Below are 22,430 nucleotides of genomic sequence, written 5' to 3'. Positions count from 1 at the left end.
ATAAAAAGAGTCTAATAAAGAAGGAAGGATAAAGAGAGAGAGAGGGAGGGAGGGAGAGAGAGAGAGACAGAGACAGAGAGAGGTAGGGAGCAGAGAAAGAGAGTCAGAAAAATACATAGATAGGGGAAGGAGAGAGAGAGAACATAAAAAGAGTCTAATAAAGAAGGAAGGATAAAGAGAGAGAGAGGGAGGGAGGGAGGGAGAGAGAGAGAGAGACAGAGAGAGGTAGGGAGCAGAGAAAGAGAGTCAGAAAAATACATAGATAGGGGAAGGAGAGAGAGAGAACATAAAAAGAGTCTAATAAAGAAGGAAGGATAAAAAGAGAGAGAGGGAGGGAGGGAGGAGAGAGAGAGAGAGAGACAGAGAGAGGTAGGGAGCAGAGAAAGAGAGTCAGAAAAATACATAGATAGGGGAGGGAGGAGAGAGAGAGAGAGACATAAAAAGAGTCTAATAAAGAAGGAAGTCTAATAAAGAAGGAAGAGAGAGAGAGGGAGGGAGGGAGGGAGAGAGAGAGAGACAGAGAGAGGTAGGGAGCAGAGAAAGAGAGTCAGAAAAATACATAGATAGGGGAAGGAGAGAGAGAGAACATAAAAAGAGTCTAATAAAGAAGGAAGGATAAAGAGAGAGAGGAGGGAGGGAGGGAGAGAGAAAAGAGTTAAAAAGTCAGAGAAAGAGAGAGATAGGGAGAGACAGAGAGGAGAGAATGAGTCAAAGAGTGGGGGAGTGAGAGAGAGATCGGTGGAAGATTAGCTTGTGCTAAACCTGTCATCCTCAATTATTATTATTATTATTATTATTATTATTATTTATTTATTTATGATTATGATTATGATTATGATTATTATTATTATTTTAAGAAACGAATGAGAGAGACAAGCGAGTGAATCCCTATGTAAAAAGCAGCCAAGAATCTTTAATATACACTGTCCTATAAGCAGGATAGTGCATACCATGACCTTTGGATGTCAGTGGGAGGGTGATCGATCGTGCGCACGATCGCGCCTCAACTGAATGCTTTACCACAGATCTCGCACGACTAACGTTTGAAATAAGTAAATATAAATAAGCTATGCTGAGAAAAAGTACGAACTGTACAACCCCCTATCTGTGGTGTTTTTAAATGTGTAATAATAAAGTACTACACACCTGAGAAGAAAGCAGGCTACAAGAAGCATGATGATCACAAGAGAGAAAACAGTCACCAGGATGATCATCAAGAATTCCAGGTCTAATTGCGGTGGTGCTGAAAGAAAATGTTGTGTGTTTTTTTCAGATCATCATCCTCACGAAACGATTGAGAAAGCCGACACATTTTAAACAGACTCTAACCTTTCTCAAGACTTGGCAAAATGCATATTAAATAATAGTTTAAAAACAGAGACAAAACCGCAAATATTAAGTTTGGTTTTCTTGAATGCATTTTAAATGATTCAGTTTGAATCACTTTTTGTGTCCATTAAAATTAATGATCAATGTCCTGTGGATATTTTAGACTCATCGTGACAATCTGTTCACAGAGGTTGATAATTTTGATAAGCGACGCCATTTTCTCTAGCTGCTGTGCCTTTTTACGGATCATTTAGTGTATAAATGTCAGTGTATAAATGTCAGTGTATAAATGCATGGAGAACATGTCAGTGTATAAATGCATGGAGAACATGTCAGTGTATAAATGCATGGAGAACATGTCAGTGTATAAATGCATGGAGAACATGTCAGTGTATAAATGCATGGAGAACATGTCAGTGTATAAATGCATGGAGAACATGTCAAATGTCAGTGTATAAATGCATGGAGAACATGTCAGTCAGTGTCAGTGTAAATGCATGGAGAACATGTCAGTGTATAAATGCATGGAGAACATGTCAGTGTATAAATGCATGGAGAACATGTCAGTGTATAAATGCATGGAGAACATGTCAGTGTATAAATGCATGTCAGTGTATAAATGCATGGAGAACATGTCAGTGTATAAATGCATGGAGAACATGTCAGTGTATAAATGCATGCATGGAGAACATGTCAGTGTATAAATGCATGGAGAAATGTCAGTGTATAAATGCATGGAGAACATGTCAGTGTATAAATGCATGGAGAACATGTCAGTGTATAAATGTCAGTGTATACATGTCAGTGTATAAATGTCAGTGTATAAATGCATGGAGAACATGTCAGTGTATAAATGTCAGTGTATAAATGCATGGAGAACATGTCAGTGTATAAATGCATGGAGAACATGTCAGTGTATAAATGCATGGAGAACATGTCAGTGTATAAATGCATGGAGAACATGTCAGTGTATAAATGCATGGAGAACATGTCAGTGTATAAATGCATGGAGAACATGTCAGTGTATAAATGCATGGAGAACATGTCAGTGTATAAATGCATGGAGAACATGTCAGTGTATAAATGCATGGAGAACATGTCAGTGTATAAATGCATGGAGAACATGTCAGTGTATAAATGCATGGAGAACATGTCAGTGTATAAATGTCAGTGTATAAATGCATGGAGAACATGTCAGTGTATAAATGCATGGAGAAATGTCAGTGTATAAATGCATGGAGAACATGTCAGTGTATAAATGCATGGAGAAATGTCAGTGTATAAATGCATGGAGAACATGTCAGTGTATAAATGCATGGAGAACATGTCAGTGTATAAATGCATGGAGAACATGTCAGTGTATAAATGCATGGAGAACATGTCAGTGTATAAATGTCAGTGTATAAATGCATGGAGAACATGTCAGTGTATAAATGCATGGAGAACATGTCAGTGTATAAATGCATGGATGTCAGTATAAATGCATGGAGAACATGTCAGTGTATAAATGCATGGAGAACATGTCAGTGTATAAATGCATGGAGAACATGTCAGTGTATAAATGCATGGAGAACATGTCAGTGTATAAATGCATGGAGAACATGTCAGTGTATAAATGCATGGAGAACATGTCAGTGTATAAATGCATGGAGAAATGTCAGTGTATAAATGCATGGAGAACATGTCAGTGTATAAATGCATGGAGTAAAATGTCAGTGTATAAATGCATGGAGAACATGTCAGTGTATAAATGCATGGAGAACATGTCAGTGTATAAATGCATGGAGAACATGTCAGTGTATAAATGCATGGAGAACATGTCAGTGTATAAATGCATGGAGAACATGTCAGTGTATAAATGCATGGAGAACATGTCAGTGTATAAATGCATGGAGAACATGTCAGTGTATAAATGCATGGAGAACATGTCAGTGTATAAATGCATGGAGAACATGTCAGTGTATAAATGCATGGAGAAATGTCATGTCAGTGTATAAATGCATGGAGAACATGTCAGTGTATAAATGCATGGAGAACATGTCAGTGTATAAATGCATGGAGAAAATGTCAGTGTATAAATGCATGGAGAACATGTCAGTGTATAAATGCAAGTGTATAAATGTATGGAGAACATATCAGTGTATAAATGCATGGAGAACATGTCAGAGTATAAATGCATGGAAATGTCAGAACATAGTGTATAAATGCATGGAGAACATGTCAGTGTATAAATGCATGGAGAACATGTCAGTGTATAAATGCATGGAGAACATGTCAGTGTATAAATGCATGGAGAACATGTCAGTGTATAAATGCATGGAGAACATGTCAGTGTATAAATGCATGGAGAAATGTCAGTGTATAAATGCATGGAGAACATGTCAGTGTATAAATGCATGGAGACATGTCAGTGTATAAATGCATGGAGAACATGGAGAACATGTCAGTGTATAAATGCATGGAGAACATGTCAGTGTATAAATGCATGGAGAACATGTCAGTGTATAAATGGAGAACATGTCAGTGTATAAATGTCAGTGTACATGTCAGTGTATAAATGCATGATAACATGTCAGAACATGTCAGTGTATAAATGCATGGAGAACATGTCAGTGTATAAATGCATGGAGAACATGTCAGTGTATAAATGCATGGAGAACATGTCAGTGTATAAATGCATGGAGAACATGTCAGTGTATAAATGCATGGAGAACATGTCAGTGTATAAATGTCAGTGTATAAATGCATGGAGAACATGTCAGTGTATAAATGCATGGAGAACATGTCAGTGTATAAATGCATGGAGAACATGTCAGTGTATAAATGCATGGAGAACATGTCAGTGTATAAATGCATGGAGAAATGTCAGTGTATAAATGCATGGAGAACATGTCAGTGTATAAATGCATGGAGAACATGTCAGTGTATAAATGCATGGAGAACATGTCAGTGTATAAATGTCAGTGTATAAATGCATGGAGAACATGTCAGTGTATAAATGCATGGAGAACATGTCAGTGTATAAATGCATGGAGAACATGTCAGTGTATAAATGCATGGAGAACATGTCAGTGTATAAATGCATGGAGAACATGTCAGTGTATAAATGCATGGAGAAAATGTCAGTGTATAAATGCATATAAATGATGAACATGTCAGTGTATAAATGCATGGAGAACATGTCAGTGTATAAATGCATGGAGAACATGTCAGTGTATAAATGCATGGAGAACATGTCAGTGTATAAATGCATGGAGAACATGTCAGTGTATAAATGCATGGAGAACATGTCAGTGTATAAATGCATGGAGAACATGTCAGTGTATAAATGTCAGTGTATAAATGCATGGAGAACATGTCAGTGTATAAATGCATGGAGAACATGTCAGTGTATAAATGCATGGAGAACATGTCAGTGTATAAATGCATGGAGAACATGTCAGTGTATAAATGCATGGAGAACATGTCAGTGTATAAATGTCAGTGTATAAATGTCAGTGTATAAATGCATGGAGAACATGTCAGTGTATAAATGCATGGAGAACATGTCAGTGTATAAATGCATGGAGAACATGTCAGTGTATAAATGCATGGAGAACATGTCAGTGTATAAATGTCAGTGTATAAATGCATGGGGAACATGTCAGTGTATAAATGCATGGAGAACATGTCAGTGTATAAATGCATGGAGAACATGTCAGTGTATAAATGCATGGAGAACATGTCAGTGTATAAATGCATGGAGAACATGTCAGTGTATAAATGCATGGAGAACATGTCAGTGTATAAATGCATGGAGAACATGTCAGTGTATAAATGTCAGTGTATAAATGCATGGAGAACATGTCAGTGTATAAATGTCAGTGTATAAATGTCAGTGTATAAATGCATGGAGAACATGTCAGTGTATAAATGCATGGAGAACATGTCAGTGTATAAATGCATGGAGAACATGTCAGTGTATAAATGCATGGAGAACATGTCATAACATGTCAGTGTATAAATGTCAGTGTATAAATGCATGGAGTATGTCAGTGTATAAATGCATGGAGAACATGTCAGTGTATAAATGCATGGAGAACATGTCAGTGTATAAATGTCAGTGTATAAATGCATGGAGAAAATGTCAGTGTATAAATGCATGGAGAACATGTCAGTGTATAAATGCATGGAGAACATGTCAGTGTATAAATGCATGGAGAACATGTCAGTGTATAAATGCATGGAGAACATGTCAGTGTATAAATGCATGGAGAACATGTCAGTGTATAAATGCATGGAGAACATGTCAGTGTATAAATGCATGGAGAACATGTCAGTGTATAAATGCATGGAGAACATGTCAGTGTATAAATGCATGGAGAACATGTCAGTGTATAAATGCAAGTGTATAAATGTATGGAGAACATATCAGTGTATAAATGCATGGAGAACATGTCAGTGTATAAATGCATGGAGAAAATGTCAGTGTATAAATGCATGGAGAACATGTCAGTGTATAAATGCATGGAGAACATGTCAGTGTATAAATGCATGGAGAACATGTCAGTGTATAATGTCATGGAGAACATGTCATATAAATGGAGAACATGTCAGTGTATAAATGCATGGAGAACATGTCAGTGTATAAATGCATGGAGAACATGTCAGTGTATAAATGCATGGAGAACATGTCAGTGTATAAATGCATGGAGAACATGTCAGTGTATAAATGCATGGAGAACATGTCAGTGTATAAATGCATGGAGAACATGTCAGTGTATAAATGCATGGAGAACATGTCAGTGTATAAATGCATGGAGAACATGTCAGTGTATAAATGTCAGTGTATAAATGCATGGAGAACATGTCAGTGTATAAATGCATGGAGAACATGTCAATAATGCTAAATCATGGAGAACATTTCGTTATTAAATGCTCAATACGGCAATACAAAGCATGTATAAATGAATACATGTTGGAGAGGTACCTAACTACATGTGTTAGTTAATAAATCTTGGAGAGGTACCTAAATACACACTCACCGTTAGTGTATAAATCTTGGAGAGGTACCTAACTACACATGTCAGTGTATACATCATGGAAAGGTACCAGTGTATAAATACTCACCGTTAGTGTATACATCTTGGAGGGGTACCTAACTAAATACTCACCGTTAGTTAATACATCAGTGTAGAGGAACCTAACTAAATACTCACATGTTAGTTAATAAATCGTGAACATGTAGCTTACTAAATACCCACCGTTAGTTAATACATCTTGGAGAGGTACCTAACTAAATACTCACCGTTAGTTATACATGCATGGAGAGGTACCTAACATAAATACTCACCGTTAGTTAATACATGCTTGGAGAGGTACCTAACTAAATACTCACCGTTAGTTAATACATGTTGGAGAGGTACCTAACTAAATACTCACCGTTAGTTAATACATCTTGGAGAGGTACCTAACGTAAAATGACCATGTTAATACATCTTGGAGAGGTACCTAACTAAATACTCACCGTTAGTTAATACATGTTGGAGAGGTACCTTACTAAATACTCACCGTTAGTTAATAAATCGTGGAGAGGTCAGTGTATAAATACCCACCGTTAGTTAATACATCTTGGAGAGGTACCAGTGTATAAATAACTAGTGTAATACATGGAGAACCTGAGTGTATACCGTTGTCAGTGTATACATCTTGGAGAGGTACCTGTCAGTGTATAATACTCACCGTTATTAATGTCAGTGGAGAGGTACCTAACTAAATACTCATGTCAGTGTATAGTTAAATACGGAGAATCATGTTGGAGAGGTACCTGTATAAATACTCACCGTTAGTTAATACATCTTGGAGAGGTACCTAACGAAATACTCACCGTTAGTTAATACATCGTGGAGAGAACATGTCAGGTACATGGGAACATGTAAATAAATACTCACATGTCAGTGTATAAATCGTGGAGAGGTACCTAACTAAATACTCACCGTTAGTTACTAAATGAGGTAGCTTACTAGTATATTCTAATACCACCGTTAGTGTAATACATCTTGGAGAACATGTACCTAACTAAATACCCACCGTCAGTTAATACATCTTGGAGAGGTACCTAACTACATACTCACCGTTAGTTAATACATCATGGAGAGGTACCTATGTCAGTGTAATATATCTGGAGAACATGTCACCGTATAGTCTAATACATCTTGGAAAGGTACCTGCTCACTACATGCATCACCGTATAGTTAATACATCTTGGAGAGGTACCTAACTACATACCCACCGTTAGTTAATACATCTTGGAGAGGTACCTTACTAAATACTCACCGTTAGTTAATACATCTTGGAGAGGTACCTAACTAAATACTCACCGTTAGTTAATACATGTTGGAGAGGTACCTAACTAAATACTCACCGTTAGTTAATACATCTTGGAGAGGTACCTGTATAAATGGAGAGGTACCTAACGAAATACTCACCGTTAGTTAATACATCTTGGAGAGGTACCTAACTAAATACTCACCGTTAGTTAATACATCTTGGAGAGGTACCTAACTAAATACTCACCGTTAGTTAATACATCGTGGAGAGGTACCTAACTAAATACTCACCGTTAGTTAATAAATCGTGGAGAGGTAGCTTACTAAATACCCACCGTTAGTTAATACATCTTGGAGAGGTACCTAACTAAATACTCACCGTTAGTTAATACATCTTGGAGAGGTACCTAACTACATACACACCGTTAGTTAATACATCTTCAGAGGTACCGTACAGTTAATACATCTTGGAGAGGTACCTAACGAACATACTCACCGTATAAATACATCTTGGAGAGGTACCTAACTACATGTCAGTAGTATACATCTTGGAGAGGTACCTAACTAAATACTCACCGTTAGTTAATACATCTTGGAGAGGTACCTAACTAAATACTCACCGTTAGTTAATACATCTTGGAGAGGTACCTAACTAAATACTCACCGTTAGTTAATAAATCTTGGAGAGGTACCTTACTAAATACTCACCGTTAGTTAATACATCTTGGAGAGGTACCTAACTAAATACTCACCGTTAGTTAATACATCTTGGAGAGGTACCTAACTAAATACTCACCGTTAGTTAATACATGTTGGAGAGGTACCTAACTAAATACTCACCGTTAGTTAATACATCAGTATACTACATGCTTGGAGAGGTACCTTACTAAATACTCACCGTTAGTTAATACATCTTGGAGAGGTACCTAACTAAATACTCACCGTTAGTTAATACATCTTGGAGAGGTACCTAACTAAATACTCACCGTTAGTTAATACATCTTGGAGAGGTAACTTACTAAGTACTCACCGTTAGTTAATACATGTTGGAGAGGTACCTAACTAAATACTCACCGTTAGTTAATACATGTTGGCGAGGTACCTAACTACATACTCACTGATAGTTAATACATCTTGGAGAGGTAGCTAACTAAATACTCACCGTTAGTTAATACATGTTGGAGAGGTACCTTACTAAATACTCACCGTTAGTTAATACATCTTGGCGAGGTACCTAACTAAATACTCACCGTTAGTTAATACATCTTGGCGAGGTACCTAACTAAATACGCACCGATAGTTAATACATCTTGGAGAGGTACCTAACTAAATACTCACAGTTAATACATCTTGGAGAGGTACCTTACTAAATACTCACCGTTAGTTAATACATCTTGGCGAGGTACCTAACTAAATACTCACCGATAGTTCCTGTCACCTCGCCTCCTCTGGTTGTCGAACATGTTCCATTCACCTTATGGTCCTGGCATGTTCGATTGCAGTTCTCGCCATATAACCCGTGCACACACTGTGTACATCTCCCTGTGTCTTGGTCACACACAGAACAGTTGTCATCACACCTCAGTTCACAGTAGCTCCCTCGCCACCCACTAACACATCCGTCCACGCAGGTTAGTCCTGGCTTCTTAGTGCACGGAGATTTACAATTCTCACTGCAGGACTTGGAGCACGTGGCTCCATAGAAGGCAGGTTTGCACCCACTCGTGCAGGTCCCGTTGTCCTGGAAACAGCTATCTGCGAGACAGTTATCAGAGCACGTTTCAGAACAGTTATTTCCATAGTGACCAGATATACATCCATTCAAACATCTAGCTGATAGGTGGTCACACGACCCGTTACAATTCGCGGGACAGTCTTCTGTGCAGTGATCTCCCATTTTACCAGTAATGCATACAGCACTGCACAACACATCACCAGACTCATCCCTCGGACATCGCACAGACTCGCAGGTACCATTACAGGTATAGTTACAGAAAGGACCGTACACACCGGTCCTGTTGCAACCCTCTTTACACGTGCCTTCTGAGCGGTCACAGGAGTTTTTAAGACACATCACGGGACACGTTCTGTCACACGAGTCTCCATAGAAACCAGGTGTACAGCCATGAACACATGATCCGTTAGTTTGGTGACATCTTGTGTTTAAGCAATGGCTGCTGCAGTTCACTGTACAGTTGTATCCATAGAAACCATCCTTACAGCCAGTACACTGGCCATCGTCTTGTTGACAAGATTCGTTCAGACAAGTCTTAGGACAGGTTCGGTCACAACTTCTACCGAAATATGATTTGCGACATCCAAGACACCTGCCACCAGTATTACATGACCCATTTGCACAATTAGTGGGGCATGGACTATCGCAATTACGCGAAAACCACCCGTGGTGACAGCTACCATTGCAGACACCTTTATCGCTACACTGATCACAGTTGTTACACTCGATGCAACCATCCCCATAATAGCCACGTTCACAGCTTTTACAGACACCAGTCCAACGATCGCATTTCTTATTTACACACCCTTCACTGCAGTCCTCATCACACGCAGCGCCATGTTTTCCATCAGTTTCACATTGTGGACAATAGGTTTTAATCGTCCCATTGGCTTTGTCTGCTTCTGTTGCTTCCTTACATGGACGGCAGGGTTCGTTAAGGTTCTCAGTTCTGAAGTATCCTTCTGAACAGTCATTGTCTGAAAACAGAAGCCATCCATGTTTACTCATAACATTGGACATAGATGTGAATGCTATGACAGTTTCTACCCAAAAACGTTTGTTTTGTTTAACGACACCACCAGAGCACATTGATTTATTAACCATCGGCTATTGGATGTGAAACTTTTCGTTCTTTTGACATGGTCTTAGAGAGGAAACCCGCCACATATTTTCATCAGTAGCAAGGGAATTGTTATATGCACCATTCCGCAGACAGGATAGCACATCCCGCGGAGTTTGATATACTAGTCGTGGTCCAGTGGCTGGAACTAGAAATAGCCCAATGGGCCCACCGACGGGGATCAATCCAAGACAGACCGCGCATCAGGCGAGCGCTCTATCACTGGGCTACATCCCGCACCAGGTGTTGTTAACCAAATGTCTGTTTGCTGCCATTTTAAAACTATTTCCCTTTAATAAAGTCTTTTAAAGGACGACAATTACACATTCAATACATGTTCTTGTTTAGAATATCGCTATCTGTACATGGAGTGAGTTTCTAATGTTTGTAATACTGCAGGGTGTACACTACCAAATCAAACCCCATAGACGACAATAGTAACATATGTGGCTGCAACTCCTACCTGCAGCCTATCAATCGATATAAACGCCACGGATATAAATACTACCACCCCTAACACTTAAAGTGAATCAGAAAAAATTGGGGGCCAAGCTGCTCATTTCTGAGTTAACGGGTAGCGTCTATGACTACCCTAGTTTCGCACAAAATTTGAGTACTTTTTTTTACAGGTACCCCATACATGTTTCAAGCACAAAGCTACTTGACACAGTGGTACTAGATGAAATAAAATTACATACATACTTTGCCCAGATGAAACTTCTTTTTACAACCAACACACTCACACTTATTACCAATCACAGGACTCGTGGTGTTCACTTCTCTTTCAAAAGTTTGGTGCAACTCGAACTTTGACCCAGCCGGAAGTTTTTTGGTTTAGTACTACCTATACTGATAACATATATTTTTCAAAAAGTGTCCAGCTATGTGTTTTTATGACAACCAGGATCTGTTGTATTCTGACATAAACTGACAACCTCAATGAAACTGTTGTTTCTACAGTGCAACCTAATATAATGTACACTTCATAAGGCATATATACTGCATACAGTTTTGTACAAATGCAATATGTCATATTAAACAACAAAATGTTTTAAAATAAAACTCCTGAAGATATTTACTGTCAGTTAGGAGTATGTACTCAGGTATATATGTAGAGACAACAAAGATAGTCAAGAGTGCCTCGACCCCTTTAAAGAATTCCATTGAAACACATGCACTTGACTGACCCTTAGATTATGAAGACCTTGACAGGCACATCAAAGAAATATCAGTATTAAAAAAATACACTGTCTGAGGAAGGAAACACCAACATGGCTATACCTGTATGAAGTAATGACTTAATGTCCTGAACATTAGTGTTGGGAGGAAATCTTGTATGCTGGGTGTGGGTGTCTTCAAGTTACCAGATGTGGGAATTTCAAATTCATTGGTCATGCTGATTTTCATAATGAACCATCAAAACCATTGCCAGCCACCAATATTCCTGACTATATTTTATTTATAGCCTACTGTAGTTGCAGGTTTTAATATTTGTGATATCTGGAATTATCATGCCGTTTTCACACATTTATTTTTGATTAATTACTGGGGAAAAAAACACTATTTTTATATGACATAATTACTCGAACATCTATTTTCTTGCATAATTTTCTAATCCAGATGAATACAATATGTATATTGGATGTATTCCTACAATCTGTAATCCATCATTTTATTTAGCTAGTAACATTGGGTAATACAGCTTTAACAATAAAATAAATTATCAACTTACTCCAAAGCTGATAAACAAATCTGAAAAATTGGTTCTGAATCTTGTATAAACTTAAAATGCTCTTCATGAGAGCAAACTTAACGATTATTTTTTTTTTTAATTCGATCTGGAGATCTAAATATATATTTCACACGCTTATTTTTATGTATAAATAAGAACAGAAGGCACAATAGTGACAACAAAATTGATTATGTTTTTGGTAAAGTTTTTCTTCAAATTTACATAAATTTTGCATAAAACTACAAATTTGTCTAAAATATAACTTAGCACCCTATAAATATGTTAAATTTGAGTTTTCAGAATTTCATACATGAAAAATTAACTATGTTAATGGAAACTAAAGACATTAACCCACTATTGGCTCATGTTATTTTTAATATAAAAATAAATTGCTATTAAAATCTTAATTCAGGTTGCCTATATATAATACCATATTTAAGAGCAGTTGTATATGGCAAGTCAAATAACATGTAAAAAGAAATTATTGAAATCTTTCCAGTATGAATTATAGGCCAAAATCAACTTTTCCTCAGTGCTAACTTTGATTCAAACTCCATTCAGAGCCATGTACAGTGATTATTGTCAAGGTCACGGTCATTGTGAACTTGCATTGTCGAGTGACAGCCAATTAATCAACCAGTATAGTTTAATTAAATAAAATGACAAAATCATAATATTTTAATTATTATTATGCACTGAATATGTGCTATAGGGTGTATACTACAAAATCAAATCCCATAGACGACAATAGTAACATATGTGGCTAAAACTCCTACCTGCAGCGTATCAATCGACATAAACGCCACGGATATTTAAATACTACCACCTCTCACTCTTACAGTGAATTAGACAAAAATTGGGGGGGGGGGGGGGGGGGGGGTCAAGCTGCTCATTTCTGGGATAACGGGTAGCGTCTATGACTACCCTAGTTCCGCACAAAATTCGAATACTTTTTTTAACATGTACCCCATACATGTTTCAAGCACAAGGCTACTTGACAGTGGTACTAGATGAAATAAAATTGCATACATTTTTTGCCCAGATGAAACTTTATCACCGTGCAACTCGAACTTTGACCCAGCCGGAAGTTATTTGGTTTAGTACTACCTGCAAACGTCATTTTATTTCCTGATATAGACAGTGAACATTTGTTAGTGTTCAAATTCCTGATTATCGATATTGTTAGCGAGCATAACATTTTAGCGAATTTGGCGAGGTCATACAAGACGCTAATATGTCATGCTGCTAAATTTAAAGACAAGTAAATTTAAAGACTGTTTATACGATTGTTTTGTCAGTGATTATACTGCAATTTCCCACTAAATTCAAGTTGTCTCTAAGCTGCATGATGTCAGAATAGATTAAAAACAGTATTTAATCTCAACTTAAGCTCACTTTGTCTTTAGTGTATGATAAGACGTCCTGAAGTTTTATGTTGGTAATATGTCACTTGTTTGCATTTCGTTAAATTTGAAGATCGCCAATATTTTATGATTTACAGTATTTCTAGACAATTGAAAATTGAGTAGCAACTACTGTTTAATGTTTTAAAATCGTGTAGCGATCTTTGAAAAGTGCGAAGCGAATCGCGACGCGATACTGAACAAAGTGTTCCCTGATATATAGCCTCTGTTTTCGTACGTACGAAAGCACTGAGAGGTAAACTTCAGGTTGGGCCTCGAAACACATTAGTACGACTAGCAACACACTGAATACAGTCACCGGTAGTCTAGAAAAACACTGAATATACAGTCATTGGTAGCCTAGAAACACACTGAATATACAGTCACTGGTAGCCTATACCCACACTGAATATACAGTCACTGGTAGTCTAGAAACACACTGAATATACAGTCACTGGTAGTCTAGAAACACACTGAATATACAGTCACTGGTAGCCTAGAAACACACTGAATATACAGTCACTGGTAGCCTAGAAACACACTGAATATACAGTCACTGGTAGCCTAGAAACACACTGAATATACAGTCACTGGTAGCCTAGAAACACACTGAATATACAGTCACTGGTAGCCTAAACACACTGAATATACAGTCACTGGTAGCCTAGAAACACTGAATATACAGTCACTGGTAGCCTAGAAACACACTGCCTAGAAACACACTGAATATACAGTCACTGGTCACTGGTAGCCTATAAACACACTGAATATACAGTCACTGGTAGCCTAGAAACACACTGAATATACAGTCATGGTAGTCTAGAAACACTGAATATACAGTCACTGGTAGCCTAGAAACACACTGAATATACAGTCACTGGTAGCCTAGAAACACACTGAATATACAGTCACTGGTAGCCTAGAAACACACTGAATATACAGTCACTGGTAGCCTAGAAACACACTGAATATACAGTCACTGGTAGCCTAGAAACACACTGAATATACAGTCACTGGTAGCCTAGAAACACACTGAATATACAGTCACTGGTAGCCTAGAAACACACTGAATATACAGTCACTGGTAGCCTAGAAACACACTGAATATACAGTCACTGGTAGCCTAGAAACACACTGAATATACAGTCACTGGTAGTCTAGAAACACACTGAATATAGTCACTGGTAGCCTAGAAACACACTGAATATACAGTCACTGGTAGCCTAGAAACACACTGAATATACAGTCACTGGTAGCCTAGAAACACACTGAATATACAGTCACTGGTAGCCTAGAAACACACTGAATATACAGTCACTGGTAGTCTAGAAACACACTGAATATACAGTCACTGGTAGCCTAGAAACACACTGAATATACAGTCACTGGTAGTCTAGAAACACACTGAATATACAGTCACTGGTAGCCTAGAAACACACTGAATATACAGTCACTGGTAGCCTAGAAACACACTGAATATACAGTCACTGGTAGTTTAAAAAAACACTGAATATAGAAACACAGAATATACAGTCACTGGTAGCCTATAAACACACTGAATATAGTCACAGTAGCCTAGAAACACTGGAATATAGTCCTAGAAACACACTGAATATACAGTCACTGGTAGCCTAGAAACACACTGAATATAGAAAGCCTAGAAACACACTGAATATACAGTCACTGGTAGCCTAAACACACTGAATAAACACTGGTACTGAATATACAGTCACTGGTGAATATACAGTCAGCCTATAAACACACTGAATATACAGTCACTGGTAGCCTATAAACACACTGAATATACAGTCACTGGTAGCCTAGAAATACACTGAATATACAGTCACTGGTAGTCTAGAAACACACTGGTAATATACACTGAATATGCAGTCACTGGTAGCCTATAAACACTGAATATACAGTCTATTAGCCTGACACTGAATATACAGTCACTGGTAGCCTAGAAACACACCGAATATACAGTCACTGGTAGCCGAGGAAACACTTAAGCAATTAAAGGTAATATACCATTGCAAACTTTACACGTCTTTTGACATTTCATTTCCACCTGCTCTGCGCAGCTGTCCTTAGAACAATAAACAGTGTCGTCTGTGCACTTGAAAGTCATTCCTGAAAGATTAAAAACAGAACATATCAGAACACAGACGTGCGCTTAGATAGTTGTTAGTCAAATTACGTAAAACAACTTATGATCACATTGTAGTTCGGTTCCTTTAAAGAACATCTTTGTTATGGATTTTTCAATAGCTCAGAACGTATCGTGGCAAGTCTGCAAATTCCGGTCGATTAGGTGCCATAGGTTCGAGTCTCAGCAGCGGCACGGGGAAATTAGCGAGGCCAGAAAGCACACGATATGTATAGTCTAGTCCGTGGAGAAAGTGCATGATATATATAATCTAGTCTGTGTGGAAAGTACATGATATGTATAATCTAGTCAGTGGAGAAAGTACATGATATGTATAATCTAGTCAGTGGAGAAAGTGCATGATATGTATAATCTAGTCAGTGGAGAAAGTACATGATATGTATAATCTAGTCAGTGGAGAAAGTACATGATATGTATAATCTAGTCAGTGGAGAAAGTACATGATATGTATAATCTAGTCAGTGGGGAAAGTACATGATATGTATAATCTAGTCAGTGGAGAAAGTACATGATATGTATAATCTAGTCAGTGGAGAAAGTACATGATATGTATAATCTAGTCTGTGGGGAAAGTACACGATATGTATAATCTATGATATGTATAATCTAGTCAGTGGGGAAAGTACACGATATGTATAATCTAGTCTGTGGGGAAAGTACATGATATGTATAATCTAGTCAGTGGGGAAAGTACACGATATGTATAATCTGTGGGAAAGTACATGAAGTACAGTGATATGTATAATCTAGTCGATATGTATAATCTAGGGAAAGTACATGATATGTATAATCTAGTCTGTGGAGAAAGTACATGATATGTATAATCTAGTCAGTGGAGAAAGTACACGATATGTATAATCTAGTCTGTGGGGAAAGTACATGATATGTATAATCTAGTCTGTGGGGAAAGTACACGATATGTATAATCTAGTCTGTGGGGAAAGTACATGATATGTATAATCTAGTCTGTGGGGAAAGTACATGATATGTATAATCTAGTGGGAAAGTACACGATATGTATATCTAGTCTGTGGAGAAAGTACATGATATGTATAATCTACAGTGAAAGTATGTATGTATAATCTAGTCAGTGGAGAAAGTACACGATATGTATAATCTAGTCTGTGGAGAAAGTACATGATATGTATAATCTAGTCTGTGGAGAAAGTACACGATATGTATAATCTAGTCAGTGGAGAAAGTACATGATATGTATAATCTAGTCTGTGGAGAAAGTACATGATATGTATAATCTAGTCTGTGGAGAAAGTACACGATATGTATAATCTAGTCTGTGGAGAAAGTACACGATATGTATAATCTAGTCTGTGTGGAAAGTACATGATATGTATAATCTAGTCTGTGGGGAAAGTACACGATATGTATAATCTAGTCTGTGGGGAAAGTATGATATCTAGTCTGTGGAGAAAGTACATGATATGTATAATCTAGTCTGTGGGGAAAGTACATGATATGTATAATCTAGTCTGTGGAGAAAGTACATGATATGTATAATCTAGTCTGTGGGGAAAGTACATGATATGTATAATCTAGTCTGTGGGGAAAGTACATGATATGTATGTATAATCTAGTATAATCTAGTCTGTGGGAAAGTACATGATATGTATAATCTAGTCTGTGGAGAAAGTACATGATATGTATAATCTAGTCTGTGGAGAAAGTACATGATATGTATAATCTAGTCTGTGGAGAAAGTACACGATATGTATAATCTAGTCTGTGGAGAAAGTACACGATATGTATAATCTAGTCTGTGGAGAAAGTACATGATATGTATAATCTAGTCTGTGAGGAAAGTACATGATATGTATAATCTAGTCTGTGGAGAAAGTACATGATATGTATAATCTAGTCTGTGAGGAAAGTACACGATATGTATAATCTAGTCTGTGGAGAAAGTACAGTCTGTGATATGTACACGATATAATCTAGTCTGTGTGGAGAAAGTACATGATATGTATAATCTAGTCTGTGGAGAAAGTACATGATATGTATAATCTAGTCTGTGGAGAAAGTACACGATATGTATAATCTAGTCTGTGGAGAAAGTACACGATATGTATAATCTAGTCTGTGGAGAAAGTACATGATATGTATAATCTAGTCTGTGAAAGTACATGATATGTATACTAGTCTGTGGAGATAGTACACGATATGTAATCTAGTCTGTGGAGAAAGTACACGATATGTATAATCTAGTCTGTGGAGAAAGTACACGATATGTATAATCTAGTCTGTGGAGAAAGTACATGATATGTATAATCTAGTCTGTAGTACACGATATGTATAATCTAGAGAAAGTACACGATATGTATAATCTAGTCTGTGGAGAAAGTACACGATATGTATAATCTATGTGGAGAAAGTACACGATATGTATAATCTAGTCTGTGGGGAAAGTACACGATATGTATAATCTAGTCTGTGGAGAAAGTACACGATATGTATAATCTAGTCTGTGGAGAAAGTACACGATATGTATAATCTAGTCTGTGGAGAAAGTACACGATATGTATAATCTAGTCTGTGGAGAAAGTACACGATATGTATAATCTAGTCTGTGGAGAAAGTACACGATATGTATAATCTAGTCTGTGGAGAAAGTACACGATATGTATAATCTAGTCTGTGGAGAAAGTACACGATATGTATAATCTAGTCTGTGGAGAAAGTACACGATATGTATAATCTAGTCTGTGGAGAAAGTACATGATATGTATAATCTAGTCTGTGGAGAAAGTACACGATATGTATAATCTAGTCTGTGGAGAAAGTACACGATATGTATAATCTAGTCTGTGGAGAAAGTACACGATATGTATAATCTAGTCTGTGGAGAAAGTACACGATATGTATAATCTAGTCTGTGTGGAAAGTACACGATATGTATAATCTAGTCTGTGTGGAAAGTACACGATATGTATAATCTAGTCTGTGGGGAAAGTACACGATATGTATAATCTAGTCTGTGTGGAAAGTACACGATATGTATAATCTAGTCTGTGGGGAAAGTACATGATATGTATAATCTAGTCTGTGGGGAAAGTACACGATATGTATAATCTAGTCTGTGGGGAAAGTACACGATATGTATAATCTAGTCTGTGGGGAAAGTACACGATATGTATAATCTAGTCTGTGGGGAAAGTACACGATATGTATAATCTAGTCTGTGGGGAAAGTACACGATATGTATAATCTAGTCTGTGGAGAAAGTACATCGATATGTATAATCTAGTCTGTGAGGAAAGTACACGATATGTATAATCTAGTCTGTGGGAAAGTACACGATATGTATAATCTAGTCGATATGTATAATCTAGTCTGTGGGAAAGTACACGATATGTATAATCTAGTCGATGTGGGGAAAGTACATGATATGTATAATCTAGTCTGTGGGAAAGTACATGAAAGTATCTAGTCTGTGGAGAAAGTACACGATATGTATAATCTAGTGGGGAAAGTGTGGGGAAAGTACAGTACGATATGTATAATCTAGTCTGTGGAGAAAGTACACGATATGTATAATCTAGTCTGTGGGGAAAGTACATGATATGTATAATCTAGTCTGTGGAGAAAGTACACGATATGTATAATCTAGTCTGTGGAGAAAGTACACGATATGTATAATCTAGTCTAGAAAGTGGGAAAGTACACGATATACACGATATAATCTAGTCTGTGGGAAAGTAGAAAGTACATCTAGATATGTATAATCTAGTCTAGTGGAGAAAGTACACGATATGTATAATCTAGTCTGTGGGGAAAGTACACGATATGTATAATCTAGTCTGTGGAGAAAGTCGATATGTATAATCTAGTCTGTGGAGAAAGTACACGATATGTATAATCTAGTCTGTGGAGGAAGTGTGATATGTATAATCTAGTCTGTGGAGAAAGTACACGATATGTATAATCTAGTCTGTGGGGAAAGTACACGATATGTATAATCTAGTCTGTGGAGAAGTACATGAGTGTATAATCTATCTGTGTATAATCTATGTATAATCTAGGTGGAGAAAGTACATGATATGTATAATCTAGTCTGTGGAGAAAGTACACGATATGTATAATCTAGTCTGTGGAGAAAGTGATATGTATAATCTAGTCTGTGGAGAAAGTACATGATATGTATAATCTAGTCTGTGGAGAAAGTACATGATATGTATAATCTAGTCTGTGGGGAAAGTACATGATATGTATAATCTATGTGGAGAAAGTACATGATATGTATAATCTAGTCTGTGGGGAAAGTACACGATAGTCTAGTCTGTGGAGAAAGTCATGGAGAAAGTACATGATATGTATAATCTAGTCTGTGGAGAAAGTACATGATATGTATAATCTAGTCTGTGGAGAAAGTACACGATATGTATAATCTAGTCAGTGGAGAAAGTACACGATATGTATAATCTAGTCAGAATATAATAAATTTTTAAAAAGTCGTAAATACTAGATATTTCAAAGGAAGTTTTATATGACTAATATAAATGATGGTGAAGTGTAAGTAAAGAAAGGAATGAAACAAATAAACAAAATAAATTAAATAATAAATGTAAAAAATACCAGACATTTCAAATGAAGTTGTATGGGACTGATATAAGTGACAGTAAAAGTAAATAAAAGAAAGAATGAAATATAATAAAATAAGATAAATAAATACGTTTATCGTATAATAGCTAGCGTATCTAGTGTACTCAAATATGTGCTATTTTCATATCACATACTTTCAGAATTTGAAAACCTAAAAATTAGATGTAAATTAATCAAGGTCACGGCGCTATGTTTATTGACATTTAAGCACTGCGGCGACACTCCAGAATTGACGTAATATGTCGTATGCATCAACGGTCGTCAAACAAAAACATGTCAATAGTAACTTTACATTGAAAGTTGTCCACCGTTAAGCTCGAGTCACCTCCAGCCCTACCCCTTATTGATATTGATATGTGGGGTATCAATAAGGGTAGGGCTGGAGGTGACCCGAGCTATCCAGCGTTATCCCCCCCCCCCCCCCCCCCCCCCCCTCCACAAAAACACCAACAAATAAGCAAACAAACAAACAAAACAACAACCAAAAGAAACCCCCATGACGTCATGCACTAGTTTATAAGTGGTTCCCATTCAAAACGACATTGCATCACACATTCATACGTCATTTGAATATCGATCGATATGGCTGACTGGAATTATAGTTGTATATAATACAGTTTACAAAAATGCTGATTTGTATTAAGTTTGAGATTATATGATAAAGAGATTATTACCCTCGTGTATTTCGGTATCGTCAACCATATATAGTTTAGGAATAAACATAAGGTATTATGCTCGCCAGAGGCTGGCATAATACAATTTTTATTCCTAATATATGATATTGACGATACCGAAACACACTCTGGTAATAACCTCTATATATTTTTTAAAACTTCGTAAGGACCAGATATTTCAAATGAAGTTGTACATGTCTGATATAAATGATGGTGAAAAGTAAATACAAGAAAACAATAAATAAAATAAAGTAAAATAAATAAGAATGCCATGCTCCTGCGTAAATTACCCTCTCCCCTCAACTAGATGCCCTATGACAAATGCAGGTTTATGCATATTAAAAACAAAAAGATGCCCTATGACAAATGCATGGGTTTATGCATATTTAAAAAATCGCTTTGAACAAAGAGGGATGGGGTTCCCCTCCCCCACCCCTCCCCCCTGGACAGGCACCTGCTGTTTCATACCTAGCTTTTTACTGACCCCCTCCCTACAACCACCCCTATATCACCCTTATGTTGTAACTCCCACGTAACCTAGATGAAAACAAGCGACCTGAATTTGCGTTCTAACCCCCCTCCCCCCTCCATCTATTAAAACAAGATAACAAAAGCTACATGAATGAAGCAACAGCTGTTAGATTGAACCATAACGAAATGTACTGACCACTCGCTAAGACACCGACGAAAACAGCGCACACTGCCACACCATACATCTTGTAAAACACCGGATCATTAATTCGTGAATCTCCGGGTGAAGTCGTTATCTGTCGCCTCTAGTCCAGACAGGTAGACACCTTGTAACTTGTAAATCCATGTTTAATCGTTTAAATCAGAGAGCGAGAGAACGAGAGAGAGAGAGAGACACAGAAAAGCTATCTATACCTATTCGAGTCCCTCTGGGTCTAAAATGCGAGTTTTCTCGTTTGTTCTAAAATCGGGTATTCCCGATTAGTAGGCTGTGACTCAGGACGGGTACGAACCTATACGGGTCGCTTATTCATAACGTCAAGTTTCTGATTCCTTGTGTGTAGGTGTATGTCTATTGAGCATGAATAGCGATCTAAAAAATAGAGCTGTATTTCCCCTTTATCTGTGTCCTTTGATACCTGTATCTAATATAGCAGGTGTGTCTGCTGACTATACCAATTAAAATCCCATAGGCGACCAAGTTAACGTTTGTTTTAAAAACACTATATGGGTAGTATTAACTGCAGTGGTGGTCGGTATAACCAGTGGCTTCGCACAAAATTGGAGTACCTTTTTTTACATGTACTCCATACATGCTCCAAGCACAAGGCTACTTGACACAGTGGTACTAGATGAATTAAAATTGTATACATTTTTA

At 37.2% G+C, this 22,430-nt stretch overlaps 1 protein-coding gene across 1 annotated transcript in view; it reads right to left on the bottom strand.

Annotated features, from left to right (window-relative positions):
• The window catches only part of LOC121376735 (multiple epidermal growth factor-like domains protein 10), an 87,485-nt gene extending 65,574 nt beyond the window's left edge, over positions 1-21,911 (bottom strand). The window contains exons 1-4 of the mRNA XM_041504499.1: positions 21,750-21,911; positions 15,656-15,757; positions 9,060-10,349; positions 1,147-1,243 (exon numbers count right to left, since the gene is read on the bottom strand). Of these exons, the coding sequence (XP_041360433.1) occupies positions 1,147-1,243; positions 9,060-10,349; positions 15,656-15,757; positions 21,750-21,798 (1,538 nt within the window). The 5' untranslated portion in view covers positions 21,799-21,911. The remainder of the gene's footprint in view (positions 1-1,146; positions 1,244-9,059; positions 10,350-15,655; positions 15,758-21,749) is intronic.
• Positions 21,912-22,430: the final 519 nt, after the last annotated feature.

Source organism: Gigantopelta aegis, chromosome 7 (genome assembly GCF_016097555.1).
Source record: "Gigantopelta aegis isolate Gae_Host chromosome 7, Gae_host_genome, whole genome shotgun sequence".
Lineage (NCBI taxonomy): Eukaryota > Metazoa > Mollusca > Gastropoda > Neomphalida > Peltospiridae > Gigantopelta > Gigantopelta aegis.
The sequence above is the reverse complement of the archived record's forward strand: the minus strand, read 5'-3'. Positions and strand labels throughout refer to the sequence as shown.